The sequence below is a fragment of the Corylus avellana genome, chromosome ca3, assembly GCF_901000735.1.
Source record: "Corylus avellana chromosome ca3, CavTom2PMs-1.0".
Taxonomy (NCBI): domain Eukaryota; kingdom Viridiplantae; phylum Streptophyta; class Magnoliopsida; order Fagales; family Betulaceae; genus Corylus; species Corylus avellana.
Genome location: NC_081543.1, coordinates 3,190,211 through 3,215,851, shown reverse-complemented (window position 1 = coordinate 3,215,851; position 25,641 = coordinate 3,190,211). Strand labels below are relative to the sequence as shown.

General features: G+C 36.2%; 6 protein-coding genes across 6 annotated transcripts; all 6 read left to right on the top strand.

The window, feature by feature from the left end:
• The first annotated feature begins 968 nt into the window (after positions 1-968).
• Positions 969-6,823, top strand: LOC132175422 (5-formyltetrahydrofolate cyclo-ligase, mitochondrial-like). Its single transcript, XM_059587370.1, has 8 exons — positions 969-1,232; positions 1,330-1,470; positions 4,946-5,110; positions 5,649-5,690; positions 5,792-5,837; positions 6,241-6,311; positions 6,409-6,535; positions 6,632-6,823. Exons 1-8 carry the CDS (start codon positions 1,007-1,009, stop codon positions 6,642-6,644), a joined length of 831 nt encoding a protein of 276 aa, XP_059443353.1. The 5' UTR covers positions 969-1,006; the 3' UTR covers positions 6,645-6,823.
• A 1,636-nt stretch (positions 6,824-8,459) lies between these two features.
• On the top strand, positions 8,460-9,359 carry LOC132175570 (germin-like protein subfamily T member 2). The gene has a single exon (XM_059587545.1). It carries the CDS (start codon positions 8,576-8,578, stop codon positions 9,245-9,247), a length of 672 nt encoding a protein of 223 aa, XP_059443528.1. The 5' UTR covers positions 8,460-8,575; the 3' UTR covers positions 9,248-9,359.
• A 2,803-nt stretch (positions 9,360-12,162) lies between these two features.
• On the top strand, positions 12,163-12,893 carry LOC132176273 (germin-like protein subfamily T member 2). The gene has a single exon (XM_059588433.1). It carries the CDS (start codon positions 12,181-12,183, stop codon positions 12,856-12,858), a length of 678 nt encoding a protein of 225 aa, XP_059444416.1. The 5' UTR covers positions 12,163-12,180; the 3' UTR covers positions 12,859-12,893.
• A 2,397-nt stretch (positions 12,894-15,290) lies between these two features.
• On the top strand, positions 15,291-16,002 carry LOC132173543 (germin-like protein subfamily T member 2). Its single transcript, XM_059585060.1, has one exon. It carries the CDS (start codon positions 15,304-15,306, stop codon positions 16,000-16,002), a length of 699 nt encoding a protein of 232 aa, XP_059441043.1. The 5' UTR covers positions 15,291-15,303.
• Positions 16,003-18,944: 2,942 nt separating this feature from the next.
• Positions 18,945-19,738, top strand: LOC132176000 (germin-like protein subfamily T member 2). Its single transcript, XM_059588100.1, has one exon. It carries the CDS (start codon positions 18,970-18,972, stop codon positions 19,645-19,647), a length of 678 nt encoding a protein of 225 aa, XP_059444083.1. The 5' UTR covers positions 18,945-18,969; the 3' UTR covers positions 19,648-19,738.
• Positions 19,739-23,674: 3,936 nt separating this feature from the next.
• On the top strand, positions 23,675-24,538 carry LOC132175722 (germin-like protein subfamily T member 2). The gene has a single exon (XM_059587746.1). The coding sequence runs from the start codon at positions 23,756-23,758 to the stop codon at positions 24,431-24,433; it is 678 nt and encodes a 225-aa protein (XP_059443729.1). The 5' UTR covers positions 23,675-23,755; the 3' UTR covers positions 24,434-24,538.
• The last annotated feature ends 1,103 nt before the right edge of the window (positions 24,539-25,641 follow it).

Below are 25,641 nucleotides of genomic sequence, written 5' to 3'. Positions count from 1 at the left end.
CTTTTTTTTTATTGGCGCCTAGTCTCTTGGTTCCAACATATTTTGTGTAAAAGTCATGTATTATTCCTTCTGTCTTACAGTAACGCTCTGTAAACGGAATGATTATTTCTTCAGGAATAGAAATGAGTATTACTGAAAATATAAGAAATTAGAATTGAGTGATTATTCATATTCTTTTGTTTGGTGACAACACATGTTATCATTGTAATTGGACAAGACCAACCCTAACGACACTTGGGAGGTGACAGCGACTACTTCCAATGTTCTGTTAGGGTGATGGACACCCATCATTTGGTATGAAATTTTATGAGCTTGTGCAAAACTTCGAGGCGATCATGTCGACGGATGCCACAAAGTGATTCGAGTTTGTTTGGCTCCCGATGTTGACAACTGAACAACAACCTTTTTTAGAATTACGGTAGCCCCGACCCAGCGCGAATATTAAGCAGTTTTTTTTCTTCTTTTTTTTTAGTTGGTTTGAAGAAAAGAATAAAAAACAATTGATTATTTTGAAACTCCATTAGGCCTTTGCTCGACTTATGGAATAGATACATATGAAAATCAAATATTCTTTATAAACATTAATATTTCTCGAGTCTTTGAAAAGCGAAAAAAAAAAAATTACGTTTCAAATCGCGGATAAGTAAGTGTATTTTTAAAAATACAAGATTTTAAAGGCCAACCCGTTATTTTAAAGGCTCAATTGACGTTTAAGTACATTTTCAAAACTTATATTTTTAATAAAGCACGTAATTTCTCTTATGCACTTTAACTTTATCATTGGATCAAACGCCTCTTGTGTTTCCAAACTTTCCACACTCCTCCAATAACTTCTCTTTCCTTTTTCTACATGTTGGAAAAAAAGTAGGAAAAAATAAATAAAAGAGATTAGTACGTACGTACGGTTCCAAACATAAATATAAAACTCTCATGTGGCGCCTATGTAAATCAAAAAGAGTTGAGGGGTCGATGTCAAACAACTAGCGTTGGTACAGCTGATGAGCTGATGACCCAACCGTGGGCGACACCCTCAACAACCGCACCAGCAACAAAGCCACTCTACCTCTCTCGCCCACTCTCGTACGCGCCACGCGCCACCTTGACCTTCAGGACGATGAACCACAACGAAGAACAAGACCATTTGGACGCCTTGTTCAAGCGGAAACGAGCCCTCCGGTCCAGGGTCCGCAAGGCCCTCAAGGCCATGGACCCGGCACTCAGATCCCAAGAAGGTACGTGATCTACTAATCTCATTGCTGTTCATTTTTCCGTCACTGCTGGGACCAGAACAGATCCCATCCACTTGGGTGCTTGTTGTTTTGTTTTCAGACAATGACATTCAGAGTATTGTTTTGAAGTCTCCGTGGTTTCAGTCCAGCACGGGATTGTGTGCCTACATAAGCTGCAATGCTTTGCGTGAAGTTGACACGTCCAAATTGTTGTCTGAAATTCTGCAAAATCCTGCCAAAGGTGTGTGCTTTGTCTCGGACCATTTAATTTGAAGAAATTTTAGAGCATCTTAATCCAATGTACTTATATATTGCAATTGTTTGAGAAAATCATGTAGATATGATTGTTGGGCAGATATTTTTTCCTAAAGATATACAACACACTCCAGCAAAACGCTGGAATAACAGATGCTATACAAGCAACTACGTACAGCAATTCCATCTAATCAATACAAAATCAACAGATGTTATACACACCATGTACATTTTACTACATTCTTATCATTTTTCTTAAACTTCCCTTTTCCCATAACTCTGTTTCTCACTTCGCACCCAATATTTTGCATCACTTTCTCCTCTGTTCTTATCTGGTTCCCATGCTTGACCTTAGGGCTGAGCAAATTACCGATTAACCGACTTTCGACCGATTTCGACCGACACCGACCGTTACCGACTAAATGGCGGACAATAGGCGGCATGATTTTTTTTATTCCGAATTTTTCGGTTCGGTAGGCGAAAGAGGTTTTTTAACCGAACCGACTTTACCGACCGACTTTTGACCGACTTTACCGACAAATTTGCCACTTTTCCACATACCGACTTAACCGACACCGACTTTACCGACTTCCGACCGACACCGACTTTACCGACCGCATTTGGTTCGAAATGCGAAATAAAATAAAATTTGACGGAATAAGTCGGTGAAATAACCGACTTTACCGACATTGTCGGTTCGAAAGGCGAAAATAAAAATTTTCTACCGAAACCGACATTACCGACCGACGCTCAGCCCTACTTGACCTCATTTCTTTGCCTCCAAATGTTGTAAACTGCTGCACCCCAAGCCAGCTTTTAGATGCCAAAGCTCTTCAGCTCTTATTCCTCCGTTCTCTGATTCCTTGGTTCATAATTTCCTCCCAAGCTGTTGGTATATCAGGCAAAAGGCATTTCTTCATCGCTTCCCTTCAATTTCTTTTACTAAATTCACACTCAAAGAACAAATGGTCTCTGCATTCAATAATATTTCTCCAAAACAAACATTTAGCCTTTCCTTTATAGCCCCATTTCAACATTCTATCTCCTGTTGAAAGACAGTTTCTAACCACCAGCCACAACACAAATGCATGCTTAGGAATAGCAAAGGAGAATTAAATCAGTTTCTACCAATCAACCCTTGGCTTCTTGTCACGAATTGCCTCCCACGTGTCTCTACTTGTGTAACTGCTTGACTTCGAAATCACCCATATAGGTTTATCATTTACTCCTATTTTCACCATTGGCAGCTTACTTTGTATATTCACAAGATTTTTCTGACCTGGCAGGTTGCCATTCCCACTCCTTCCCCTTTATTACACTTGATAATTTTGCCCCCAGTTTGCTCATTGCATCATATACTACCCTATAACCATAATGATCACAAATGATGCCATCCGGATGCCACCAATCCAGCCATAAATGTATCCTGCTTCCATCTCCCACCAAGGATTTTATGAACTACTTTGCTGTATCCCTCAGCTTAAGTATTTTTCCTCCAACTCCATGTAGAATTCTGTGGTATTTTAATCTATCAAAAGCATCTCCCTTTAAGCAAATTCACTTTAACCCATGCCACCCAAAGAGACGCTAATTTTGTGAACAGATTCCATATATGCTTCAAAATTGCTGCCTTATTCCAATCTTCTATCCTCTTCAACCCCAACCCTCCTTCCTTTTTTGCTTCAAAGTTTGCTTTTGCTGGACAAACTTCATTACCATTCCATAAAAATTGATTGAACTTTTGTTCTACTGATCTAATAATCTTCTTAGGAAAAATGAAGATGCTAGACCAATAAACATGCATGCCATATAAAACCGAAGATAACAGTTGCAATCTACCAGCAAATGACAGATTTTTCGACGGCCAAGAGTCAATCCTTCCTGAAATTTTCTTCATAAGCATTGTACAATCTGCAACTGACAACATTGTGGAAATCAATGGAACTCCCAAGTATCTTACTGGTAATTTTCCTTCATAGTTAAACACGCCAGCATCTGCTCCTTCATCCTTTGTGAAACACCAAAACAGTAGAATGTTCTCTTAGCTGGATTTGCTTTCAATCCTGACAAGTATGCAAACTGTTGTAAAACTTGCTTAATTTTTTCTACTTATTCTATATTTGCCATCAAAAATAGCAGTAGCATCAGCAAAACAAAGGTGAGTAAGGTTAATTTCAGAACATCTAGGATCAGATCTCCTTGCCTTAAACCCTTCCTACCTTCAAAGTATCCAATACGAGTGCCACTTTTTAGGCACAAGAGTGATAATAGTAGCATTGACCTTCTTAAGTAGCTTCTATGTTTCAAAAAAAGACTTCACTGTAACAATCACCTTATCACCAACTATTGACCAAGCTGCCTTATAAAACACAGCAGAAAAACCATCCGGGCCAGGAGCTTTATTATTCTTCATTTCAAACATAGTTCTCTTATTTCCTCTTCTGTAACATCTTTTTGCATCTCACTAATTTGATCTTCTGTTAGCTTCCTCTTCGTCAGTTGATTAACTCTGTCAGATGATGGTTATCATAATTATGAAGAAACCTCCATCTTGGGACAATATTTTCCTATCTTCTCAGCCTTCTCAACTTTTACGCTTGTTTCTAAAAGACAAATCAAAGACACTTTAACTCTCATCACAAAACTCCTTACCTCCTTTTGCTTGAAGAGATCATTAAGACCTCTAATATTCCATACTACCAATTTTATTAACCAGAAATAGTAGGAGAAAAATCCCTCTTGGTATTATCTGCATCTTCTCCTATCTTACTCTTCCCTTTATCCCTTAATGCTATACTCTTTTGTGATCTTCAAATAAGGCTGCCTCAAGGATTTTTTGAGGACTGCCAGACTGCCTACCTGTTCCCTAACAAGTGATACATCCCCTTCCTCAATTTCATTTCTGTTTTGAAACACAGCAAACGAATTAAACCAAGCTTTCTCCTCCTTATCTTCAATAGACATCTCCCTCTGTCCTCCAATCAAACCAAATTTACTACTCATCTCCAACTTGCTTTCCCTCTTCCTTTTCACTTACCTTATCAACCTGATTGCCAATCTTTTAAGGCTTCCACACCCTTTTCTCCTCTCTCAAACATGCATAATCCTGACGGCCAGCCTGACATTGAACACCTACTGAACTTCAAACTACAAACGTAGCCCAACCCCCCCCCCCATCCCCATCCCTCACACACACACACACACACATTCAATTCAATCTCCTTTGGAAACTCTGAATTTACATTCACCTCAACCAAAACTCTCGTACACCATCATTTGCTACTCAGTGATAGAATCAACATATAATTGCTTCCCTATCCCACTAGTCATTTGACTCAAACAAACCGGCTTATCTATATATATGCTAAGTTTGTGCAATTTTATTTCTTTAATAAATGCTTGCTTACCATGTACTTGTTTTTACACTTGGGGAAGTACTTATCTTTTCCCTTTAAATCAAGATGGTCATACACAGGTGGGGAAAAGGCTTTATGTTCCACGTGTGGAGGACAAGAATAGTCACATGCGCATGCTGAACATCTCATGTATCGATGATCTTGTTGCGAATTCGATGAACATCTTAGAACCAGCTCCGGTGGATAGTGATGGAAATGAACGTGTAGATGGTAATTTTGTTCTTTATATCTGATGACCTTTGGGCCTTGTGAATTTTCTGGCTAAATCTGCAACTTATCATCCAGGTTGAGAGACAGTCAGAGAACTACATTAGGACCTCAAGGCTTTTAGCTATTTTAATGTCACCCAGCCTGTTACCTCTGTTCCATTTATGGCTAGCACTTTAAGAGACGTTTTAGTTATTGAAGACTGGGCTGGAAACTAGAGCCCTTTAATCCTAGTATTTCCTAGATTCACTGAACTTGCTAAAATACTTATTAATAATCTTTGCTTCTAGTGAAACCTTTACTGATTTTTCTGGGGGGAAGGGGCAGGGGGTTGGGCTATTCCCTAAACACATGTCACAACTTCCATGCTTAATTCAGCTAAACCTGGTCACATTGTACACTAAAACCTTCTCTTGAGCAATGTCTTTGTTTCTTTTCTTCTTGTTTGATTTTTGTCTGTGGTTGTCTTTATATTTCAAAGATGCACCTAAACATATATGCATGGTTTAAGACTTACGTATCAGGACCTATGTTGGTGCAGTTATGCAAGCAAATGAGCCAGTTGATTTGTTCCTCTTACCTGGTAGAACTATTTTCCCTGTTCTCTTAATTGCTTCTAAAATGCTTTACAATTGCAAAACACAGGATGTAGATAACAGCATTTGGCTGATTTTCTGCCGACAGGACTAGCATTTGACAGATCTGGAAGGCGCCTGGGTCGTGGTGGAGGGTATGGTTATGAATCTTGGCCTACCTAAACTTTCTAATTACCCTCTGAAATTGTGGGAGCTGAGTTTTTAAGAGATATCATCTGCTCCTTTTGATATAAAATCTCGTTTTTTAAGCTCCTGAAGTATAAGTATTCATTCCGACCAAATAAAAAAAAAAAAGTATAACTATTGGTTTATTTATATTATCCTGGTCCTCCAAGTAATTGGTGAGCCAAGTTAATGGGATTGCTAGAGGAGTGATGATTGTATAAAAAAATCTCTCTCACACTCTCTTTCTTTCTTGTGCATTTTGAAGAAATTTAATTATTTGTATTTTTACATGAAAATTAACCTTTTATCTGTATGCACCAATAAATTTAAGGTTGTGCATCACTAATGTTATTGTTTGATGAAAATCATTAGTTATTATGATGCCTTCCTGAAGAAATACCAAGAGCTCGCAAAGGCAAATGCTTGGAAACAACCCCTCCTTGGTATGTATGACTTCTCATATTAAAAATTATTTACAGTCTTGTATTCAGCTTCCAAGGGTTTGTGAGTCTCTTGAAATGACTGCCTCTGGTATTGCAGTTGCTCTATCCTATTCTCTGCAGATAATGGATGAAGGAATTATACCAGTCACTCCAAATGACATTCTGGTGGATGCTCTTGTCTCACCAACTGATGTGATTCCCATCAGCCAAGATGCCTTAGACAGGTAGCACCAAGTAAAACCCTCATTCTGCAGTATTTAGATGAGCTGTGAATCTTTTTTTCATCCACTTTTTTTTTTTTTAAAAAAAAATATTTACAGGATGAAGCTTTGACATTGGATTTGGAAACCAAACCTGATTGCTTTCTTTGATGACTGGTTCTTCATTCCTAAAGAAATTTGAGTTCGGATTGCTCATAAGCAGTCCAAAGGATTGCTTAAAATGTAAGGATCATGCTATCCAAGAGATGGGGTAAAACATTTTTTTAGTGCTCAAACCACTTTTTCATTCTCCTTGATTTTCTCCTATTCAAATGAAATAAATATTATTTATTTTACGATCATGATTTAAAATTGGTGCATTTAATGGTATATATGATGTCAATATTAATACGACTTTGACAAAATTTAAATAGTTTTCACAATGTACACCATTAAATGCACGGACAAGCTCCAAGTAAACGCCAACGCCGTGTAGCCCTTTCAGTCTTTACGCGTAAAAGAGGGTAGCCAGAGAATGTGAACATGTTTGCTTTGTGTTCCTTTCTCTTCTGATAAAGATGTTGCAACTTGTGTGCAAGAAAGTCAATAACTAAATGTTAGGTGATAAAAATGAAATAGTATATTAATTATCTGAAGAGCCAGCCGCCCTTCTAGACTCCCACCTCGATCTCGTGGTTCCTGTTGTGGTCTTGACTCTTGTTGTATGCTGATTTTTCGAGGATGGTGCAACCAAGACTTCAATCATATGCCCCTTCGTTTGTCAACCTCAGCAATGGAACGTTCACATCCGTCTTGTAGCAAAAACTCACCAAAAAGATAACTGCTTTCCACTTTTTTTATTCTCCATTCTCTCTAATGGATTTGAAGTGGTGTTGCAAAGAAAGAATAAAGAAGAAAAATAATAATATTTTTTTCACATTTATTTTATATTGATGTTTGAAGCGGCTTTATCTCGATTAATATGAAATGGATGTGAAGACCGAAGAGTAGCATAATTCAAATTAAAAAAAAAAAAGAAAAAAAAAAAAAGGTGGCCTTTTTAGCTAAACATTTAGAGAGCAGGATGTAAGCTCACTCAAACAAAAAATAATAATGTTACATTTCCTTTCACTTCTCTATTTTACCTATTTTTTTCTCATTTATGGGTGATTTTAAAAATTACTATTGAATATAAGATAGATTTTTATTGGAATTTAATCCAATTGTGGTTTTAAAAGCTTCCTATGGGTGTGAGAAAATGGGTGTGAAGAGGTGGGAGTAAGTGTAACATTACTTAACAAAAATTGGGAAATGGGGCAAAATTTGGGTTGATTTCTCTATATTTAGGCTAGCCAAGAAATAATATGCACAAAACGGTTTTGAAACAAGCCAAAGTATGACTTACTTGAAATTTTCTACAATGAAAAACAACTAGAGACCACTAAAACTATATCTGGTTGAACAGATCTCCATGGCACAAGAACAAAACATATAGATAAAGAGAAAATGTTAGGTACTCTCTTGAGTTTTTCTAATTTTTTTTTTTGTTGTCCTAGGTTAATATTATTTTTTTAAAACCAAGTGAGAGAAATAAGTGCCACTTTCTTATTTGTTTTTTTAGAAAATAATATCTACTTAGGACTAAGAGATCATCATCAAAACACCGCATTTCTCAAGCAATTTCGAGATACTTGGCCTTAGAACTACTCTCGACGATTAAATTATCTCCATAAAGACAATTTCAGATTCTTTTATTTTCTGGCCACGACAATGTCAATGTCAGATTCACACGGTTTGACGGAGTCAAGAAGTAGGCACCACCTTAATTAGCTGGTCCTATCTATTGAATATCTCTCATCTAACACCTAAGATTTCATCATCTTGCTTGTCAAACAAAACTTAACCCGTCTAACAGTGGACCTTTCCTTTGTTGCTAGCGTCATTCGGAGAAATTACAAGATCAAAAAGGAAGATTAATAATGGGTTTTTTTGGGATGGGAACAAAGATATAAATATCACCTTGATCATCAACAACCACCAGACAACCCAATTTCCTCCTCAACCATGATGAAGAATCCATCAACTTCACCTTTCTGCATGCTATCTTGCCTCATTGTGTTACTGGCTCTCCCTTTGCCTCCCCTCTTGGCTGACCCTGACTCATTACAGGACTTCTGTGTTGCTGATTTGAGTGCCTCTGCTTCAGGTAATGGCTTTCCTTGCAAACCTGCATCAAAAGTAAGTTCAGATGATTTTTTCTTTGATGGGCTGAGCAAAGAGGGTGACACAACAGGGATCTTTGGCACCAATCTAACATCTGCTAATGTTCTTTCATTTCCTGGGCTCAACACCCTTGGGGTGTCAATGAACAGAGTGGACTTTGCCCCTGGAGGAGTTAATCCACTCCACTCTCACCCTCGTGCATCTGAGACTGTTCTGGTCATCAAAGGGAGGTTGCTTGTGGGGTTTGTGACAACTGGGAACGTGTATTTCTCAAAAGTTTTGCGTCCTGGGCAGCTCTTTGTGATTCCCAAGGGACTCGTACACTTCCAAAGGAATGTTGGCAAAAACAAAGCCCTTGCCTTCACCTCTTTCAACAGCCAATTGCCAGGAGCTGCTGTGCTCCCATTAAATCTCTTTGCTTCAAAGCCATCGATTCCCAACAACGTTTTGAGAAAGACCTTCCAAGTAGAAGACAGTGTTGTCAATTCTATTAAGTCCAAGTTCGGTTCTTAATTACTTAAGCTCATGAGGCCTCTTCACTAGAAAGCCTCAGCTCCCATTGTTTTGAAGATTATTCTGTAATAAATTAAGCTTTTCTTTTCATAAATCCTTCCTTCATTTTCTAGTGCTGTTATTCATGCCAGGTTTTCTATCTGCTTTGTCATGGTTCTTCACTTTTTATTTATATATACTGAAATACGGATTTAGAATCACCTATTATATCACCAAATCACAATATGCAGAAAAAGTAAACAATTAATACAGAAAATGGAGGCTGCAGTCAAGAAATTCATTCAAGTTGACTTGTCTCTCCTGAAATATGAACACACTCATCAAATGCATAGAGAACATGAACTACTAAAAATACACAGATATATATATATATATATATATGACACTATATCTAACTGTCAGTAAATCACATATCAACGACAAATATCTCAGAAGTACTGTCTCTCAAAATATACGATCAACAAAATCAAAATATTTTTCTCCCCTTTACTACAACCACATCCCAATTTTTGTCTCGAAATGCAAAGAAAAAGTACAACCAATCAAAATACAAAAAAAAAAAAAAAAAAAAAAAAAAGATAGGTTATTAAGCAGAAGTACAAAGTTAGTATTTCGATTTACAACAAGTGCTACCTGTAACACTTTTTGAAACCGAAGTATTTAACCCAATAAAAAACCTAAAAGACATTCTAGCTAGAAAGCACAATCCTCCCATTACACTGTTTAACATGCATTTGTATCAAATAGTAACATATTGTAACAATGAATGAATATTTACAAAATCATGAGTTCTAGAAAGCACAATATCCTTTGCTTAGAAGATCAGTGCCATATTTCAAAATGACAAAATGCTGGTCGATCATACCGTGTGTTTTACGTAGGAATAATTTACGGGCTGATGTGGTAGTGCAACGGAATTGGTTAGTATTTTTACTCTTGAGTTTGAAAATGACGGTGCATGCAGTTGCCATCGGAGGAAAATATATAGTGAGGGCCAAAGATCGGAACAGGAATAATGAGGGGCTCGCGCATTAAGTGCGGTTGGAATTGACGAGGCACTAATATATTCATCTAGCTCCTTCTAACAAGATTCCAAGGGAAACCAACAAATTAATTAATTAACGGCTTGGATATCGCACTACAAAAAATTCGCAAATAGTGACATGTGAGCGATGACGTTTTAAGCCCGACGTTTGAATAGTAATTCTTGGCAAACATACGGTATGGATTCAAACATAGAGTTGTTTCTACGGTGAAAATGACACTAAATGGCTGGTATCTCTGCTGTTCAAGCGTCGCTTTGAACAGTGCGCGTCTCTTCTGTTCAAACGTCTTTTTTGCATTTATGCAACCCAGGAATATTTTTACTTTAAAAGGGACACTTGCTTGTGTAATTTTGGTAAAACGACACTAAGCCGAGCTTCGTTGAATCTTGATTTTTTAGTAGTGTGGGTACGATGATGAGATGTCATTGGCAAAGAAAAACGCAAGATCAGAGGGCCTTGTGCCACAAACTTGTTGATATTTTGGACATGTTAAATATATATATGCACCACAGGATGCTTTATCGATATCAGATACTTTTCTTTTCAAGTGAAATGTAGTGATATATACATGCATGTCATGTAAATATGGTGACATGATATGACAATATTTATCCTATTATCAATAAAATTTAATTTAAATAATAAAATGAATCACGTTTCACTTAAAATGGGATGATTATGATCCATACATGTTTTCGATTAATTGAATTATTTTCTAAAATTTTGGTTAAAAAATTTCCATCCATTGAATGCCGGAACCCGTTTTTGTGAGACCTCATTGGAATTCACGAGGAGAAAAATATGGGCATGTTTGGTACGCTAAATAATCATTATTTTAAGAATAAAAATAATTATTACTAGGAATACAAGACGTTGAAATAGAATAATCATTGAATTTTTATTTATTAAATTTTGTGACCGTACATGATTCTTTCAATAGGCATTTCCTTGGCCCATTGGCTTTAATTTTATTTGATAGGCTGGCAAACTCTTTAGTCGGTAGGTCTCAAGGGACCTTTGGTAGTCAAGCCCACCAGTAACCCTGTCGCGACAATTGGTACAAATCTGTCTATGATAAATTTGGTGAGTGGGAACTGATGGGCTCTTGGAAAGTGGGCCTCAAGGGCCCTTTGGACATTGGGCATACAAGTTCGGCCACTGGGCATATGAGTAGCCCCTATTCCCTTGGGCCTTGGGCTAAATTTCATTTCAATGTTTCGTCTAAAATTTATCCAAAAAGACAATTGAAAATTCAACCTTTCTGGGGAAGACAATGTCAGATTCACACTGTTGAAGAAGAAACTGCAGTAGGTAAAACCAAGAGGCAGGTGGCCAATCTTTGATTTAAAGACTGGAAAAACCGGATTTAAAGTTGTTCAATCTATTCTAAAATATGTTCCAGAATATATTAATGAAAGCTGGCTTGATCTTCTAAGCAGCCAAAGCAGATTCTTTCTTTTCTGGGCAAGACAATGTCAGATTCACACGGTTGAAGTAGAAACTGCAGTAGGTAAAACCAGGAGGCAGGTGGCAGGTGGCCAATCTTTGATTTAAAGACTGGAAAAACCGGATTTAAAGTTGTTCAATCTATTCTAAAATATGTTGGGGGACTGCAGCCAGAATAAATTAATGAAAGCTGGCTTGATCTACTAAGCAGCCAAAGCAGATACTTTCTTTTCTGGGAAAGACAATGTCAGATTCACACGGTTGAAGGATTCCAGAACATATCACCAAATCCCCCTTTTCGTCTGTTGCTAGTGTCATACATGATGTTTTAGGCATGGGAAAAAAGATACAAATAGAACCATGATGTTCAACCACTAAACCAACCAAGCATTACCTTCAACAACCCAATTACCTCTAGAAATTAAGCAAGCCTGCTAAGCCATGATGAAGATTAATCCATCAGCTTCACCCTTGTACATGCTATCTTGCCTGGTGATGTTATTGCTTCTCCCCTTGCCTTCCCTCTGTGCTGACCCTGACCCATTACAGGACTTCTGTGTTGCTGATTTGGGTTCATCTGCGTCAGTACTTAATGGCTTTCCTTGCAAACCTGCATCAAATGTAAGTTCAGATGATTTTTTCTTTGATGGGCTGAGCAAAGAGGGAAACACAACAAACATCTTTGGCTCCAATGTCACCGCTGGCAGTGTCGTTACATTTCCTGGGCTTAACACTCTTGGGATTTCAATCAACCGAGTGGACTTTGCAATTGGAGGTGTTAATCCACCCCACTCTCACCCTCGTGCAACAGAGACTGTTCTGGTCATTTCAGGGCAGGTGCTTGTCGGGTTTGTGACAACCGGGAATGTGTATTTCTCCAAAGTTTTGACTGCCGGGCAGATCTTTGTGATTCCTAGGGGACTCGTACACTTCCAAAAGAATGTTGGACCAGGGAAAGCTCTTGCCTTCACCTCCTTCAACAGTCAATTGCCAGGGGCTGCTATCGTTCCATTAAATCTCTTTGCTTCAACACCATTGATTCCCAACGACGTGTTGACAAAGACCTTCCAAGTAGGAGACGATGTTGTCAATTCTATAAAATCCAAGTTCAGTTCTTAAGCCGAGGCCTTTCACATAGCCCCCCATTGTTTTGAAAGATTGTTTAATAATGCTTTTCAGAAAGCACACTTATATGTGTTTTATAGTTATTCACTTATTCTTGAGTTATACAATAAAGGATCACATTGATCTTTGACTGCTTAAGTATTTCTCACTTGTTCTTTCTATACTTAATGAAATAATTTTGATATAACTAGCTCCCGAACGGCATCATAAGTGTGCTTGATCATTGATATTGATATGGACTAATAAGCTTAATTGTGACTTGATTCAATAATTAAATTGGAGGAAAATATTTGCATTTGTTTGGTGTACGGAACTAACAATGCCCTCAAGCCGCTTTTCAGGGAGGAGATTTGTTTAAAAAAAAGTAGAAGGCATCAAAAGCCTGTCAGCCCTGTAGGGTTGAGGAACTCCAACATTCAAGCCAGTATTGGGCAAGATGGAGATCTTTCTTGTGTAAGTAGAACAATATTGATAGAGTTTGTAGAATGATAAAATTGTGTACCTTAAGCCTTATATACAAGCTTGTAAAGCACTCTAAAGTCTTCTAGAGTTTGTTGGAGGGATCATGGCTCTAGGTCTGTTGGGTAGTTGGGTCTTGAGCTCATTTAGTGGGCTAGAGATAAGTCTATTCAAGCCCTTTTTTTATGCCTTTGGTTTTTTTTTTTTTTTTTAATAAACTCTGCAGAGTTTTAATTTTAAATTCAAGTAGCATGAGACATTGAAACAAGTACCAGGTCCCATCGTTTTTTTTTTTTAAAAAAAAAAAACCAGGTCCCATGAGCCGATATATCATAAAATCCTTATATGTACGTTTTCGTTGAAGTCATGGTCAACGAACCTATCCTGCTCTCTCATGTATTTTATTATTGACTTGTTCTTGTCCAACAAAAACAAGAAGATTATCTTTCATCTTTTTTTTTTTTTTTTTTTTTTTTTACAAAAACAAAAACTAACAATCTTGCTTGTCCAATCCCACTAATTAATTAACCTCAAGCAATTAGGTTAAGATTAACAATTTTTTTGGAGGTTTAAAGAAATGGTAAACAACAGTAAAATTAGGATTATTGATAAAAAAAAAAAAAATTTGATATTTTTAATACTATAGATCGGTATATTATGCATGCAAACGGTTTATTAGGATTGCATGAGTTAGGAAAAGAGAATGGTGAAGAGAAAAATGATTTTTTTTTTTGTGAAAAATCACGTGACAATTAAATTGGCAGCAGGTTTCGATCGAGCAAAAATAGGACATAACATTGCGAGTAGGGTTTTGTGGACTTTGATCTAACAAGGTTGGCTTTGTTCGAACAAAAAAACAGTTCAAAGAGTCTTTTAAATAAATAAAATTATGATGTTTAGCCACTTAAAAAAATAAAAAATAAAAATAACTTCACAAAAGTTTTCTGAACTTTTACGCATTTTGAGAAGACCCTCAAAAGCTCAAAAACTCTTAATTTCACTTATCAAACTTCTAATTTGATGCAATCTACCACATCCATTAGGATTTGGCGTTAAATACAAACAAATGTTATGAAAAATATCAAAATACCCTCCATTTTTCTTTAAAAAAAACTTTTTATTGTGAAATTAAGGGTAAATATAAAATTTTATAAAATTTTCAAGGGTACAAAGGTTATTTCATTAATTTTAACGCCTGTTTAACGCCAAATAAAAAGTTCAAATGGTAAAATTGAGAGGTATTGAACTTTTGGCGTTTTCTCAAAACATATGGAAGGCGGCCTTTGTGAAGTTTTTTATTTTTATTTTTTATTTATTTATTATTTTTTAAAGATTTTTGTTTTTTTTATTTTTTTATTTTTTTTTAAAGAGTATGATGTTAATTTAGCTATAATTCAATGCAGACGATTTTGACCATGTGCTTAATTAAAGGTTCAAACCAGTTATTAAGCTCATGATCAGGTAAGTATAAATTAAACTTAATTAAGGGTTCAAGAAAATGTCAGATTCACACTGTTGAAGGATTCCACAAGTAGAAACTAACTAAGATAATAAGATAATCATTAAATCCCTCTTTTTCCTTTTCTTTGTACTCATCTCGATCGCTCTCTCACATACAGTAAGCTATTCTAGCAAGTTAGAGACAGCCTTCCTCATTCAAGTTATATATTGAATTGTTCTTCGTCCAAAAAATAAAAAATAAAAAATACGATTATCTTTCATCTAACAGCTAAGAATTTTTCAAACCCCACTAACGTACCCCAATCAATTTTTACTTCAACCTTATCATCTTCTGGGCTTGTTTGCCCCCTGATCAGTTGACCTTTTCATTTGTTGCTTGTGTCATTAATGATGTTTTAGGCATGGGAAAAAAGATATAAATAGAACCATGATGGTCAACCACAAAACCACCCGAGCATTACGTTCAACAACCCAATCACCTCATCTAGAAAACAAGCCTACACATACAGTAACACAGCCATGATGAAGATTAATCCATCAGCTTCACCCTTGTACATGCTATCTTGCCTGGTGATGTTATTGCTTCTCCCTTTGCCTTCCCTCTTGGCTTCTGACCCTGACCCACTACAGGACTTCTGCGTTGCTGATTTGAGTGCCTCTACATCAGTTAATGGCTTTCTTTGCAAACCCGCATCAAATGTAAGTTCAGATGATTTTTTCTTTGATGGGCTGAGCAAAGAGGGAAACACATCAAACATCTTTGGCTCCAATGTCACTGCTGCTAATGTCCTTTCATTTCCTGGACTCAACACTCTTGGGAGTTCAATCAACCGAGTCGACTTTGCCATTGGAGGTGTTAATCCACCCCACTCTCACCCCCGTTCGACAGAGACTGATCTGGTCATTTCAGGGCAGGTACTTGTCGGGTTTGTGACAACTGGAAACGTGTATTTCTCCAAAGTCTTGACTGCCGGGCAGATCTTTGTGATTCCTAGGGGACTCGTGCACTTCCAAAAGAATGTTGGGCCAGGGAAGGCACTTATCTTCACCACTTTCAACAGTCAATTGCCAGGGGCTTCTGTCGTGCCATTAAATCTCTTTGCTTCAACACCATCGATTCCTAACGATGTGCTGACAAAGACCTTCCAAGTAGGAGACGATGTTGTCAATTCTATAAAGTCCAAGTTCGTTGTTAAGCTGGGGCCTTATTCCAGATAGCCTCCCCTAGTCTCCTTGATTTGAAGATTGTGTAACTTTTCATAAAGCCTGTCTCCATTTCTTTTGTTGTTATATATTCATGTTATCTATATGTACTTTTACTACCAGGAATGGGGACTAAGCAAACATATTTAATTCTCTGTTGTTCTTTTTATACTTCTGCATCGATTCAACTAGTTTAATGACTCCAAAATTTTGCACTATGAAGTTTTTTTGATAACCACTATTGAAATAAGAATATGAACCAATTATTAACATATATAAAAATAATTAAGAAATCCGGTGATAGTATTTATTAGAGGCCTGCTTAGGCCCAACTAAGTCATTAGCTCTCGGGCCCATCAAAGCCCATTTGCCCTCAGGCCGGGCTGTGCTCGACGGTTCAACCCCCTCCCTTAAGGGAGTCGTCGACCGACGGTCAATAAAACTTAAAAGAGAAACTCTAAAAAGCACAATCCTCCCATTAGACATTTTAACATGAAATTGTATCATATAGTAACATATTGTAAGTTTGTAACAACGAATGAAAATTTATAAAACAAGTTTTAGCAAGCACAATCCTTTGCTTACCGGGCTTAAGAACTAAATTCACCCTAAGAGACTTTGTCTACCTACAAATACAATTGAATAAATCTAGTTAGATATATAGTACTTACGGAGACCAATCATTTTCTATATATGTATAATGTCATTTTCTATGTATAAAGCACTAACGTGGCAATGCACCGTCATTGTATTGCATGCACTCTTTATTGCACATCAGGCATTAGCCCAAAATAATTTTTTTAACGAGTTGCGACTTACCGTGATTAGTATGGTTAGCATCATCGGCTCCCTGCACGGTGATTAGGGATGACACCAACAATCATATATGATGATTTTTTTTAAAAATAAAAATAAAATTAATGGTTGACGTGACTGTACCAGACACTGCTACATCCACGAGTATTCAAACCGCTCCGCCAATAGCTAACTGCTTATAATTGCTAATCATTAACTGCTTTGGTAGGCAGTTATAAAAAATCGCTAACTGTCTAGAGCGGTTACGGTTAGTAGTTTTAGGGGTAGGAAAAAGCGTTTAATAACCACTAACTGCCTACCCTTATATACAAAAATATAAATATAAATATAAATATTTTATATTAATAATAATTATAATATAACATCCAAAACGACGCCGTTTTGGTGGACAACGTCGTTTTGGCCATGTATGACTATATGTATGTAAAATATAATGTGGCATGTAATGTTTTGGATAAGTCTTATTCAAAAACATTGCTAAGCCTAAAAAACAGCATGTTATTTTCATCTTGTTGGGAACACTTCGGCCAAAAGCGTTTAAAATAAGCCCAGTAATGACCCAAAACACTTAAAAAGCACAAAAGCCTATATAAAAAAATCGCTAACCGCCTATGTAGTTGCGGTTGCGATTATTAAAAATTGATAACCGTTCAAAGCGGTTGCGGTTAGCGGTTATAGCCAATAATCGCTAACCGTAACCACTTGTGCAGCCCAGCCTACATCAACACTTAAAGACCCATACGGACGTAAAATGCACATACAACTATCCTTAAACTCATTACAAATTTACATAACATTGAAACAATACCAAATTAACATCCTTGCATGATGCATCAATGACTAAAAGTAACTAACAACGACGACGTTGGTCTTTCGCTTAAGAAACTAAACGAATGACTAAGTTGTCGATGGAGACAATATCAGATTCATATGGTTGAAGGGGTCTAGAAATCGCAACTGCGAAAAGTACCAGGTCCCGATATATATATCATAAAATTAATCCTTATGTTTTCGTTCAAGTCATGGTTGACCAACCTTTCCTGCTCTCATATACACTCATCTATTTTATTTTATTATTGACTTGGTTTTATATATATATTTTAAAAATAAATAATAATAATAATTTTTTTATAGAAAAAAAAAGCTTTCCTTATAAATTGTTTTTTTTTTTTTTGGAGTTTTTTCTATATTTTAAAAGAAAATTAAAAAATTAAAAATTTTTTTTTTTTAAAAAAAAAATCCTTGTAAATTGGATTTTATTTTTTATTTTTAATAAAAAATTAACATCTTTAATTTTAATTTTTTTTAAAAAAATAAAATTTTAAAAACATATTTAACATTTTGTTTGTAGTTTAAAGAGAACATTGACACAATTGATAATTTGGGAGAGACATTGATAATGGGGTGGTAGTTTGAAGAAGATATGCGTACTTATTTCTAATTTTTATTTTGGGAATTGTTCTTTCATGGATGCTGTACCAAAAAAAAAAAAAAAACAAACAATTAGAAGAGTCTTTTTAATGAATAAAAGTATGGTGACGTTTAGCTACTTAAAAAAATTTAAAAAATTGATGTTTAACTCTAATATATATAATGCATCCGAGTCTGTTTGACCAAGTGCTTAAAGGTTCCAAACAATTATTAGGTATATGTATAAATTGAACTTACTGGTGTAATATTACTTGTGTTCATTGGCAAGACAATGTCATATTCACACTGTTAAAGGAGTCTAGAAGTAGAAACTAAATAAGATATTCATTAAATGCCCCTTCTTCCTTTTCTTTGTAGCTAGTCATGATCTCGCTCTCTCACATACAGTAAGCTATTGATCTAGACAAGTTATAGAGCCTCCCTCTTTCAAGTTATTGAATTGTTCTTCGTCCAAAAGAAAAAAGATCATACGATTATCTTTCATCGAACAGCTAATAATTTTTCAAACCCCACCAATCCCAATCAATATAACTTCAGCCTTATCATCTTCTGGGATTGTATGGCCCCTGATGATCAGTTGACCTTTTCGTTTGTTGCTTGTGTCATTCATGATGTTTGCCTCGGCGAAATTAATGCGGTTTTGGGTATCGGAAAAAAGATATAAATACAACCATGATGTTCAACAACGTCCCATTCATCTCTAGAAAACAAGCCTACACATACAGTAACACAGCCATGATGAAGATTAATCCATCAGCGTCACCCTTGTACATGCTATCTTGCCTGGTGATGTTATTGCTTCTCCCTTTGCCTTCCCTCTTGGCTTCTGACCCTGACCCACTACAGGACTTCTGCGTTGCTGATTTGAGTGCCTCTACATCAGTTAATGGCTTTCTTTGCAAACCAGCATCAAATGTAAGTTCAGATGATTTTTTCTTTGATGGGCTGAGCAAAGAGGGAAACACATCAACCATCTTTGGCTCCAATGTCACTGCTGCTAATGTCCTTTCATTTCCTGGTCTCAACACTCTTGGGAGTTCAATCAACCGAGTCGACTTTGCCATTGGAGGTATTAATCCACCCCACTCTCACCCCCGTTCGACAGAGACTGATCTGGTCATTTCAGGGCAGGTGCTTGTCGGGTTTGTGACAACTGGAAACGTGTATTTCTCTAAAGTTTTGACTGCCGGGCAGATCTTTGTGATTCCTAGGGGACTCGTGCACTTCCAAAAGAATGTTGGGCCAGGGAAGGCACTTATCTTCACCACTTTCAATAGTCAATTGCCCGGGGCTGCTGTCGTGCCATTAAATCTCTTTACTGCAACACCATCGATTCCTAACGATGTGCTGACAAAGACATTCCAAGTAGGAGACGATGTTGTCAATTCTATAAAATCCAAGTTCGGCTCTTAAGCTGATGCCTTCCATTTCTGGTGTAATAATGCTTTTCATAAAGCTTGCCTCCATTTCTTTTGTTGTTATTCATGTTATCTATCTGTGTTGTTATGTTTATTGATTATACAATAAATTAAGGTTTTCACCTTTGATTTCTTCATGCATTGAGCTTTGACTGCTTGTTGAGTTAAAAGAGAATCAGTAGGATTAAATAACACCCAGCATCTGCTTCAATATGTAGGGAAAAACCTCGAAGAAAATACCTTAAATAGTAACACACTGTAACAATGAATAAGAATTTATAAAATAGTTCCAGAAAATTAAGCACGGGCCTTTGCAAACTACTAGATCAATTGTACCAAACACTAGAAAATAAGAAAAAAAAGTGTTACATGGAAACAAACTGGTGGGGCTTTAAGGGCTTAAAAAATGAGTTTGATACGAATCATACTCGTAAACTTACAATGTAACTATATACAGAGTAGTGAGTTGGTTAAACCTAAATCCTTAAGAAGGTAACAAAAATTTTGCATTCATTATTAAATGTGTAATAATTGTTTGACCACTAGTTGGAAAAGGATCCTCTCCATTTCAAATCACCTCAATTTTTTCTGGTTAGTGCATTTAGAAGGGTAGTGTTGTCCAAAAAAAATTTAACCTTAAAAAAATTTAGACAATTTTGCTCTTCTAAATACACTAATAAAAAGAAATTAAGAGAATTTGAAATGGAGAGGATCCTTTTTCCATTTTCTTACATCTCATCTCAAGCGAAATTATTAGTGCCTCACATGGTGACCGTGTTAAACTAGTTTGAGTGTGTTCGATTTTGGTGACCAGGATGTTGTGATGTGTGTGTTACAAACACGATTTCCTTTTTAGCCATCTTTAAATGTTTTTGTCATTTAACATTAATTCATATTCTTGAGTTTCAATGAAAGAAAAATCAGTTGTAATGGTTATGACCGTTACTCTTTTACAATTCTTAATTCCACGCCATTGATTCTTGATGACCATTTTTTACAAGCCATTGATTTCTTGGTCTTTAACAAATTTTTATGGCTTTTGATTCATAATCTGTTATGACTTATGATCATTGGTCATTATTTTTCTTTATGGCTTTTAGAAAATCATTTGTTCTTAACGCATAGTCAAGTGATGTCCATTTGTCTTTGATACACTACATGTGGCAGTGTAACATGGTTCTATCACATATATCAGCTCAAATTAATTTTTTTAATGAGTTATTTTGAGGTGGCCAAAGAAACACTGCCAAAGCACTCTCATGGGTGGTTGACAATCTCCTTTGGGTAAGGAGGTGGTCGGTCACCCATCTGGTGGTCATCGCCACCCCCAACGTGGTGGTTAGAGGTGGCACCGACCACTAGATTAGTCGTAAATTGGGCTTTAAGGGCTTAAAGAATTACGAGTTTGATATAAATCATACATGTAAACTTACAATGTAAGTGTATGCAGAGTAGTTATTAATTTGATTAAACCTAAATCCTTAAGAAGGTAACAAATTAAAACTCTGCATTCAATTACTAAATGTGCAATTGTTAATTTGACCATCATTTTCCAACGTCTCATCTCAAGCGAAACAATTGGTGCCTCACATGGCAAAGTTGTTAAGCTGGTTCGAGTGTGTGAAGGGGCAAAATTAGTTCGAATTTGGTGACTAAGATGAGTGAAGATATATGCCCCTAACACTGTTTAATGGATCTTGGATCACCTGCGTGTTTGTCTGCATTAGGGTTCATCCACACCACCTTTTGAAAACAAAATATTCTATGGAAATAGCTCAACTCGGGACAAAAAGGCGAATTTAAATCGAATATTATATGTACAGGAAATACAACAATTTTGTTCTCAGGATACAACACTACCCTAATTATTATGTGCATATTGCAAATTTTAAACACTATTTTGCACAAAAAAAGGTGTTACACATAGGAAAATGGTTCTTAACTGTTTAAATAATACACGTAAAAGCGCCAATGCGACGCACATGGTTAGTGCTATGCACTCGGTTGATACTACCAGCATGTGTCTACGTAAAAGCCAATTTGGACTTGGTGAAAAAAAAAATCTGTTATAAAGCACTAAAAGTTCAATGTGGGACAGAGTAGTGAAAGACAGATATGAAAGAAAAGTTGAAAATTTCAAATAGAAGGAAAAACTTATTTTTTTTCCTGTAATAATTCGACACCATGCATTATGAGCCGGCCCTCCCCTCGCATGGTTAAGATATAGATAACAATCAATGAAACATATGTCAATATGTGTGAGATTAGCAGAGCCAAAGTCAAACATTTTAGAATGGAAATTGGTGGCTAATTCGCAACATAATTGCGTGATCATTATGTTTAGCTCTTCAATAACTCTGAATGGTATTTAATAAACATTATATATATAAAACTTGGTAAGAAAGTCTCCAAAAAATGGCATGTGTTGACGTGATTTTGTGGATTTTTAACTCGGTATGCGAGAAAATGTTGTAAGAAATCTCATTTAAAGTATGTCATTTATGTCACATATATTATTGTAATTATAAATATATATAATTACGGTGTTCAATAATTTATTCCAATTAAAGCTTATTGTGTAAAATCAAATATTCTGAATTAAATTGCTGATTTAATTCTTGTGGAACAAGTATTTGATTTTAATCAAATATTCTGAATTAAATTACTGATTTAATTCTTGTGGAACAAGTATTTGATTTTATTTTTGTGGAATCAATTAGCTGTATGATTTGATTTTTATTCCTTGATGAGAGGAATAATTAAGGTAACAGCTCTAATTGAGGGTCCCGTGACTTACCTATAAATAAGGCATGTGTATTCCATCAATTGGCACTCACTGGTAGGCATAGGTCAGAAGAACCTCTTTATACATATATGTACCTCTGGCCATTGCTTTGCCCAAGCACAAACTAAAACTAAACAGGTTCTTCTGACCTATGCCTACCAGTGAGTGTCAATTGATGGAATACACATACCTTATTTATAGGTAGGTCAGGAGACCCTCAATTAGAGCTGTTACCTTAATTATTGAAAAATATTAAGTGGTTACAGCCTTTCATTTAATTTCAACAAAACAAAACAATATATATCCACATGGCCGTCGGTTCATGCTTTATGCTCCTCATCATATTTTTGTTTCAATAATCAATAAACAAAATAATATTGTTGAAACAAAAATTATAATTTTATAGCAGGCATATCTCAAAATTAAACTGAGCAAATATGGCCTAGAGGATGCTCTGATACCACATGTAAAAATTCAATATATAATTAAATGCTAATTGACAATAAAATTAACAGTGGAATGAATAATTATATAAATATCTCTAGCCATGCTTTGTTTAAGCCAATTGAAGAATAGCTCCACAACAACCAAACTAAAACTAAACAATTATTGAGAGGTTCTTCTGACCTATGCCTACCAATGAGTGTCAATTGTAGAATCAATTAGCTGTATGATTTGATTTTTATTCCTTGATGGGAAGAATAATTAAGGTAACAACTCTAATTGAGAGTCCCCTGACCTACCTATAAATAAGGCATGTGTATTTTATCAATTGGCACTCACTGGTAGGCATAGGTTAGAAGAACTTCTCAATAATTGTTTAGTTTTAGTTTGGTTGCTGTGGAGCTGTTCTTCAAGTTGCTTGGGCAAAACAATGGCCGGAGGTACATATATGTATTAAATTATTTCCGCTGCTAATTATATTGTTAATTAGCATTTAATATATATCTTAATTTTTACAAATGCCAGATTCACATGGTTGGAGAAGTCGATAAGTAGCTACAACCTTCCCAGGTCCAATCAATTCCCGACAAGTTATTGAAAAAAATCAAAGATTATCATCATTTTTGCTTCTCAAACTCAACTAACCCCATCTAATCTCCAAGGTGGGACTTTTTAGCTTCAACCTTATCTTCTGCTGGGCTTGTCTAGTATTGTATGCATTGCCCCCTCACGATCAGTTGACCTTTCCAATTTAAATCTTTTAGAAAGGAATAGATTAATGGGGTTTTGGGAATGGGAAGAAAGATATAAATAGAACCATGATATTCAACAGCCCAACCACCTCTAGAAAACAAGCCTACACAGCAACACAGCCATGATGAAGATTAATCCATCAGCTTCACCCTTGTACATGCTATCTTGCCTGGTGATGTTATTGCTTCTCCCTTTGCCTTCCCTCTTGGCTGCTGACCCTGACCCATTACAGGACTTCTGCGTTGCTGATTTGAGTGCCTCTACATCAGTTAATGGCTTTCTTTGCAAACCTGCATCAAATGTAAGTTCAGATGATTTTTTCTTTGATGGACTGAGCAAAGAGGGAAACACAACAAACGTCTTTGGCTCAAGAGTCACCGCTGCTAATGTCCTTTCATTTCCTGGGCTTAACACTCTTGGGAGTTCAATCAACCGAGTGGACTTTGCCCCTGGAGGAATTAATCCACCACACTCTCATCCTCGTGCAAGTGAGACTGGTGTGGTCATTTCAGGGCAGCTGCTTGTGGGATTTGTGACAACTGGGAATGTGTATTTCTCAAAAGTTATTAGTGCTGGGCAGATCTTTGTGATTCCTAGGGGACTCGTGCACTTCCAAAAGAATGTTGGACAAGAGAAGGCCCTTGCCTTCACCTCTTTCAACAGTCAATTACCAGGGGCTGATGTCCTCCCATTGAATCTCTTTGCTTCAACACCACCGATTCCAAACGACGTGTTGACAAAGGCCTTCCAAGTAGGAGACGATGTTGTCAATTCCATAAAGTCCAAGTTCGGTTCTTAAGCTGATGCCTTCCAGGCAAATTGGCAAATAGGCAAATATCATGCCGAATGTATTCTAATATGAAGATTGTGTAATAAAGCTTTTGATAAAGCCTGCTTCCATCTTTCTTGTGCTGTTATTCAGATTATTAATTTATCTGTGTTGTTATGGTGTTTTTTAAATGAATGAGATTTTTACCAAAGAAAACAGAGTTTTTAAAAACACTCCAGCGTGTACATCTGGATCAACAGCTACAACCAGCAGCTAACCAAACTAAAACCCACAAATGCTCTGCAGAGCACTAAACAAACATCAACTCAACCTCTGTTTCCTTCGAAACATCAGCAAAAAATCTAATTTTCTAAAAATTGCACGAATCCTTTCCAGTAATCTCCACCTGCGGCATAACTCCACATTTTCTCTTGTCAAGCTGGGATCTTCCTTTGGACACAATTCTTGTTCTGACTCCTCACCTAATCTTCTGAACAATTTTCTCTTCAATTCTTATTGGTTCCCATGTTTAATATCATTCCTCTGCTTCCAAATATTATACAATGACGCACTCAAACTCGGTCATCATAAAGTTGCTTTCAACCTTCTGCCTTTCAAATCTCTTAACAATTCATAGTGGTTTTCTTGTCATTTTTCCTAAATTTAATGATCAAAACTATTTTTTACTTCTCTATCTACACACACTCTACAATAGTTTTCCTTTATTATTCTCTATACTAATTAAATATCATTTCTTTACTTTTCTTTATTTATTTAGTTCTTTATTTCTCTACTTTTTTAAGAGTAGTGTTTGTGAGAACACTGGTGTGCATAAACAGTGTGCACGCCAGTGTTCATATATTATTTTTTTAAAAAAATTATTATTAAAATATTATTTAAACAGTAAAATAATAATAATAATAATAATATATGAACATTGGCGTGCACACTGTTCATGCACGCCAGTATTCTCACAAACACTACTTTTTTTTAATGATTTAGGAGAGAGAATAGGTTTTTTCTATTTTAATAAGCACAAATATTACTAAAGTGCAACCCTATACATTTTTTATTTTTTATTTTTCTAATTGAATAAAGGAAAATGCTACATGGGAGGGTCTTTTCCACCTCTGATCCGGATGGAAGAGAGAATGGGAAACCCTATAGGAATGCTTCCAAAAATAAGATTGGAAGCGACCCACTTAGTTAAAGCATGTGCACGAAAGTTGGCACATCTA

Excerpts from the sequence above, each read along its gene's own strand:
- LOC132176000 (XM_059588100.1), top strand. The coding sequence starts at position 18,970 with ATGATGAAGATTAATCCATCAGCGTCACCCTTGTACATGCTATCTTGC.
- LOC132173543 (XM_059585060.1), top strand. The coding sequence starts at position 15,304 with ATGATGAAGATTAATCCATCAGCTTCACCCTTGTACATGCTATCTTGC.
- LOC132175722 (XM_059587746.1), top strand. The coding sequence starts at position 23,756 with ATGATGAAGATTAATCCATCAGCTTCACCCTTGTACATGCTATCTTGC.
- LOC132175422 (XM_059587370.1), top strand. The coding sequence starts at position 1,007 with ATGACCCAACCGTGGGCGACACCCTCAACAACCGCACCAGCAACAAAG. Across the intron at positions 1,233-1,329 it reads GGCACTCAGATCCCAAGAAG|ACAATGACATTCAGAGTATT; the intron begins GTACGTGATCTA and ends TTTTGTTTTCAG. Across the intron at positions 5,691-5,791 it reads TGATTTGTTCCTCTTACCTG|GACTAGCATTTGACAGATCT; the intron begins GTAGAACTATTT and ends TTCTGCCGACAG.
- LOC132175570 (XM_059587545.1), top strand. The coding sequence starts at position 8,576 with ATGATGAAGAATCCATCAACTTCACCTTTCTGCATGCTATCTTGCCTC.
- LOC132176273 (XM_059588433.1), top strand. The coding sequence starts at position 12,181 with ATGATGAAGATTAATCCATCAGCTTCACCCTTGTACATGCTATCTTGC.